A 5,862-nucleotide genomic window follows, 5' to 3' on the forward strand; every position below is an offset into this window, starting at 1 on the left:
GCCCCACACAGCTTGGTGTCATCAGTGATATGTGCTGAGGGTGCACTCAATTCCACTGTCCGTGTCACTGACAAAGATGTTCAACAGTATCAGCCCCAGCACTGACCCCTAAGAGACACCATTTGTCACTGACTTCCACATGGACAATGAGCTGCTGACCACAACTCTCTGCATGTGACTGTCCAGCCAGATCAGCTCCCGTGTGAAAAACTCTGTTAGTTAGCTCAGCTCAGTAGCAAAATAGCATTTCCTAGCAGAGATGGTGCAGAAGACTTCCTGGCTTGGCTTTTTGCTAAGCAACCATTGCTCATGGTCCAAGCAGGTTTTTTTACCTGAAAGAAGAATTTCTGCTTCTTGAATTTCAACATTACCTTCCTTTTTCCCCTCTCAGGTTTTAACCCTAAATATCTTTGAGGAAATCATGAAAGAGACCTAAGCTGTGTGTCCTCAAAGACATTGTCTTTTATAGGATAAGTAATACAGTTAGGAAAAAAAGGAAAACCTTTAGGGAGCGTAATCCCATCTTTGGGTCAGAAACACCTTCTGTATTCCTTGAATCCTTGCCTAGAGGAAAATAGCCTCTAACAACCCTCTTCTTCTTCATCCCCACTGCACAACAGTAACATCTGCACTCCCTCCAGCAGCACATCCAGGATTTCTCATGATAGGCCATTAATCTGAAAACTTTTACCCATTTATTCCTCTCTGTTGTGCTCTGTGTGTCATACAGAAGGGAAGAAGTCCTCTGAAGACCCAGAGGAATGAACCCTTATTTTGAATTGCAGTCTCTTTGAGGGGAGCTTACTCCTATTTTAGGATGTGACATGAAAAGGGAACTTCTCATTATAGCTGGTGGTTTTGTGTTTCTGTGCCTTGAGGTTCATTTGCAGGTCTGTCACATCCGAGGCAGTTGCTGAGTTCTCATCCATCATTATCATGAGGACAGGCAGGAGGGTCCTGGATCATTGACTCTTCAGAAGGGAGTTGTGGCCTCCCTTCTGGGCAGAGATTCATCCATCTGACATGCAGAAGGTCACATTACGTGACAGCAAACTGCCTCAGCAGCTCAGCTATGTCCAGTCACAGCAGAGTCAGTGCTCTGATGGAGGAGTGAAGGTGGAGGTGATGCTGCTTGTTACTGACTCAACAAAACTGAAAGCCATCAGCTTTTTCTCCAGGAACATATATCTTGAACTGCTTTTCTAGTGGCCTTTAAAAATTCCCTTTTGTACCATTTTTCTCCCTCCTCCTCCAGAGATCTGTGGTTTGGTGGTAGCAGTGTAGAGTCAAGGAAGGTGTAGCTGCCAAGGGGGAACCTGAGCCCAACTTTCCTCTGCTGTAGTGGTTAAGATCCTGCTGCTTTAAACAAAAATGGATTCCAGACATGATTAGATCTGATTCTTGATTGAGAAACACAATGAGGAGGTGGATGAAAGGTGACCAAAGGAAGATTGAATGATTGATTCTGCATTCAAATTTCACTGTTATTTTTAATTGATTTTTGGGTAAATAGTCTTTATATCCATGGGGAAGTATTTAGCATTGGGTTGGGAAGGGAAAGATGTTTGAATTCTGTGGAGTTGCTTTGTTCTGTTCTCATTTTTCCCCTTTTCTGCCTTTCTTTTTGGCTTGCTGTGTCATTTCTCTTCTTCAAAAGCAGAGGGAAAGCTTTTCTAAAGAGTCTGAACTGTCTACTCCAAGAAACATTCTTTTAATTAAAACATATTTCTGGATCTGTGCCTCTTGTAGCCATGGTCCACAGTAAGAGCACAAGCCTAATAAACTATTTTGTTTCATAAATGCTGTGTTCCCTAAATTGTACAAAGAGATCAGCAGAAATTGCCTTCCACAGACATCCCTTTCCATAGGTTTACAAAGAGCTTTTCTTCTTTTATGAAATGCACATGCAAGAAAACCCAATAGTTGTATTTCACAGACTGTGTTAAAGACTTGTGCTTCAGAATTGCCCTTAAAAGTAAAACATCATCATGTTATTTAGTGGTAACTTGAAAAAAGGATTCTACTTTACTAGTTTCTATTGCTTTTACTAATATTGCACTGTCTGAGCATGGCAGCTGTAGCAGTTGTGCATGTGACCTAGGCAGGATCACCTGTGTGCTCTGATCACAAAAATACTTGTCAATAAGAGACAGAAATTAGTGGTTTTAGGAAATAATTTTCTTTTTTTTGGTTCTTGAAGGAGATGAAATATGCTGGGTTTTTGTAACTTGATCTGCTTTCCTTGTTCCTGCCTGGTCCCAAAAGAAGAATTCTTTGGCTTACATATCTATATAATGGCCATAAGCTGAGATGGGAAAGATGAAGATGAGATATTAGGAAAAATGTTTTCCCTGTTAGGGTGTTGAGGCACTGGAATATTGCCCAGGGAGGTGGTGGAGTCACCATCCCTGGAAGTGTTTTAAGAGGCATCTGGAGGATATGGTTTAGGGTTTAGGAGTTAGAGTAGTGACAGGTTAAGGGTTGAACTTGATCATCTTAGAGGTCTCCTCCAACCTTGATGATTCTGTGGTTCTGTAATAGTCAAAGAACTTCAGTTCAGGGGAGCCAGTGAAGTTCTCCTGTTTGTCCAGTGATGAGTCACCAAACTGAAGAGGTGGTAGCTCAGAGCTACTGGTGTACGACTGTGCTGGAAGCCAGAAGAGCTGTGAGCTGTGTGGGGAGGGAGAAGGTGCTGTAAATAACCAGCTATCAGAGTTGCTAGAAATGGTGCTTGGCTCCAGCCAGTAACAGAGCTGTGCCAGGCTGGCATTCCCTGGCTTCCCCATCCTCATGGAGCAGACTGCAGATGGCAGGTGTGTGGAGCTCAGCAGTGCCTGAGGACACCACAGGCAGGTGCAGCTCAGGCAACCTGTCAGCTCAGTGCCATTAAATGTGCTCCTGGAAGGAGCATCTGAGCTCTGATGGCTTTTTAATGGTTATCTCTGTAATCCTCAAAGTAGGAAAAGTGCAATTTGTAGTCATTTAAAGACAATTTTCTGTTGACATTAAGATGCTTTTGTAATGTTGATGAATGTTTTGGTTCTTACCACCTTCCTCCTGTTTGAGCAGTAATTAAACCAGCACTGTGGTGGTTTCAGTTCAGCTCCCTCTTCCCTCTGTTCCTTTGCCCCTCACTCCTTCAGCATTGACTGATAGAATTTTGGTTAATTCCAAGTGACTGAGTCTGCTCTTCAGGTTACACATAGTGTTCCTTATGTAAGTTTTGCTTTATATGATTACATAGTTAACAGGTTTGAATCATAAATTAATAGGAGCAGAGAAGAACTTTTATTTTGTTAAGCATTAAACTGTGTGAATACCTTCTTTTTTCTGCAAGTATGTGTTTCTGCTCTTCTTACTTTACCAGTATAGTTTATAGGTTGAGAATAGCATGAAAAGCATCTGGCCCGTGTAAAGAACTTTTTCAGAGCCTCAGGAAATACTTCTTTCCATTAAAATCTAGAAATCAAACCTCTCCTGATTTTACAATAGGCTGAAATGATGAACTGCCCTTGATTGAAAAAAAAGATAGTTAGATATAAAAAATAAATGGGATTTAAAAGGTGTTGAAAGCTTGTATGCTTATTTCTTTTAAAAAAGAATTATTTCTCAGAGTAACTTCTTTATTGTATGTGATTCTGTTTGTTTATTTCTGCCTATAAAATGGTATATCAGAACTCAGTGTTGGTAAGTATTGCATAAGTACTTTTATATAGATTGTGTGTGAGGACTGTAATTCAGGCAGTGGTAAAACTTTCTTCATGCTCTGAGTGTTTTCTGTCACTAACCTGTTACTGACAGGCTGATTTTTTACCTTTTCATGTGTCTGTGAGTATCAGTTGCTTCTCAGAATCTGTTGTCTTCACTTGACATCAAGTAGAGACTATCAGCTGTTCTTTCACTCAGACTTCCCTGTGTCAATCATGACAACACTCATGCATTTTTTTCTTTCTCCTTTTGCCTGCAGAATGAACTTCCTCAGATAAAAGCTTTTTCTACTCTTTCACCTATCCCAGGATTCACAAAATGGCTTGTGGGTCTCCTCTCCTCCCAAACAAAAGAACAGGGAAGAAATGAACTTTTTACAGAATCTGAATGGCAAGAAATCTCTGAGATCACAGGAGACTCTACCACGGAAACGCTAAAGAAACTCCTCAACAACAATGAGTGGGTGAGATCAGAAAAATTAATTCAGGTGCTGCAGTCACCACTGATGAGACTTTGTGCCTGGTACTTGTATGGGGAGAAGCACCGTGGCTATGCTCTTAATCCAGTGGCAAATTTCCATCTTCAGAATGGCTCTGTGATGTGGAGGATAAACTGGATGGCAGACACAAGCCCTCGGGGCATTGGAGCTTCTTGTGGCTTGATGGTGAACTATCGCTATTTCCTGGAGGATACAGCCAGCAACAGTGCAGCTTACCTGGGCACTAAGCACATTAAAGCCTCAGAGCAGGTGCTTTCCTTGGTGTCTCAGTTCCAGCAAAACAGCAAGCTTTGATTCAGTATTATGAAAACTAAGAACGAGTGTTCCTCACCTCTAAGGAGCTGTAATAATTTGCAGTGTCTGTATTTAAAGGAGAATGTCCCTTGTAAAACAAATTGACTCAGCACAGTGCAGAGTTATCTGGATTGTCAGTTGTCTTGCTTACATGGCCAGAGATGCAAAACCTGAATGGCTCTGCAAGTTCTAGACATCTGGTATATGCAGATATGTAATAAAGGCTGAGTAAAATTCTCTTAATCAGTTACAACTCAGTGGAAACTTGAATGGAAAATACTTGAGCCAAGCATTATCCTGATATAATAAACCTGTTTAAACTGTTTCTGAATAGATTGCACTTTATAATACTGCTATAGATTGTCCAGTACCAAAGTGCCTGGAAAGGACTGAATGAAGGTAAATTTTTGGTCAAATAGATTATCAAAACTATAGTCTACAGTTGTATTTCTATAATATCTGTCTTTTTCATCAAAAAAATCTCATGTGAAACCTCTTCATATTTTCCTTTTTCAAGCTAAAAATGTCACTGAATCCTTGCTTTGCTGGAGCATGGAGAAGCCTTGCATACGTGTTGAAAAACTAGGATCTCTCGGTGCAGTAGGTGTGTCATATTATGTTTGTATTTTGTGGCTGCTAAATTGTAATGAGCATTAAGGAAGTGTCCAAATTGGAGAGGAGAACAAGAGATATTGAGACTTAGGGATCAGATGAGAAGTTTCTAAATATGTATATTATACTTTGGCTCTGGTAATGTGTAAGTTGATAAAGAGCTTTTTTAATAAAGTGGTAATTGTGACCTGTAAACCATTACAATAAACTTTCTCAATAAATTATGTCTTGTGTGTTTCAGCATCTCCTTGATAACAGTTTCACCACAGCAGAAGGCCCATCTAAACAGAATTTCATGCTGTTTTGTAATTTCTCATTTATTCTGTGTCTGGTCAAATTCCAGACCTGTTTTCAAGCAAAGAATTACACAGAGTGTAATACAGAAGTGATAGTGTGTCTGCTCATGGGTGAAAACAGAAGTGAAGAAAGCTGTAAGTGTCCAGTTTTCCCCTAGAATGAAGTTATTTAATTGGATACACTATTTTCATATTCATTATTAGAAACAAATTCCATCTGCAAGCTGGTAACCTGTTCCTGGCGTTTCTGTTCCTGGTAGGTTTTGTAGCAGCAGTTGTTAAAGGACAGGAGAACATTCACTGCTTGTTACTCCCGTGAGAGCAGAGGCAGCAGCTGCCACCAGTGGCAGTGGTGCCACATTAGCAGTGACAGCTCTCCATGCCATGTTGCCTTCATTATGTTTTTAGGGATAGTTCCAAGAAACCCAACAGTTTTCTCATACAACAAATGAG

The 5,862-nt window shown here is 40.6% G+C and overlaps 1 protein-coding gene across 1 annotated transcript in view; it reads left to right on the forward strand.

The window, feature by feature from the left end:
* The window catches only part of MLYCD (malonyl-CoA decarboxylase), a gene marked incomplete at its 5' end in the record, with an annotated part of 21,313 nt that extends 16,812 nt beyond the window's left edge, over nt 1-4,501 (forward strand). Inside the window, one exon of the mRNA XM_009080868.1 lies at nt 3,968-4,501. Within this exon, the coding sequence (XP_009079116.1) occupies nt 3,968-4,501 (534 nt within the window). The remainder of the gene's footprint in view (nt 1-3,967) is intronic.
* Between the last annotated feature and the right edge of the window lie 1,361 nt (nt 4,502-5,862).

Source organism: Acanthisitta chloris, unplaced genomic scaffold (genome assembly GCF_000695815.1).
Source record: "Acanthisitta chloris isolate BGI_N310 unplaced genomic scaffold, ASM69581v1 scaffold12130, whole genome shotgun sequence".
NCBI lineage: Eukaryota > Metazoa > Chordata > Aves > Passeriformes > Acanthisittidae > Acanthisitta > Acanthisitta chloris.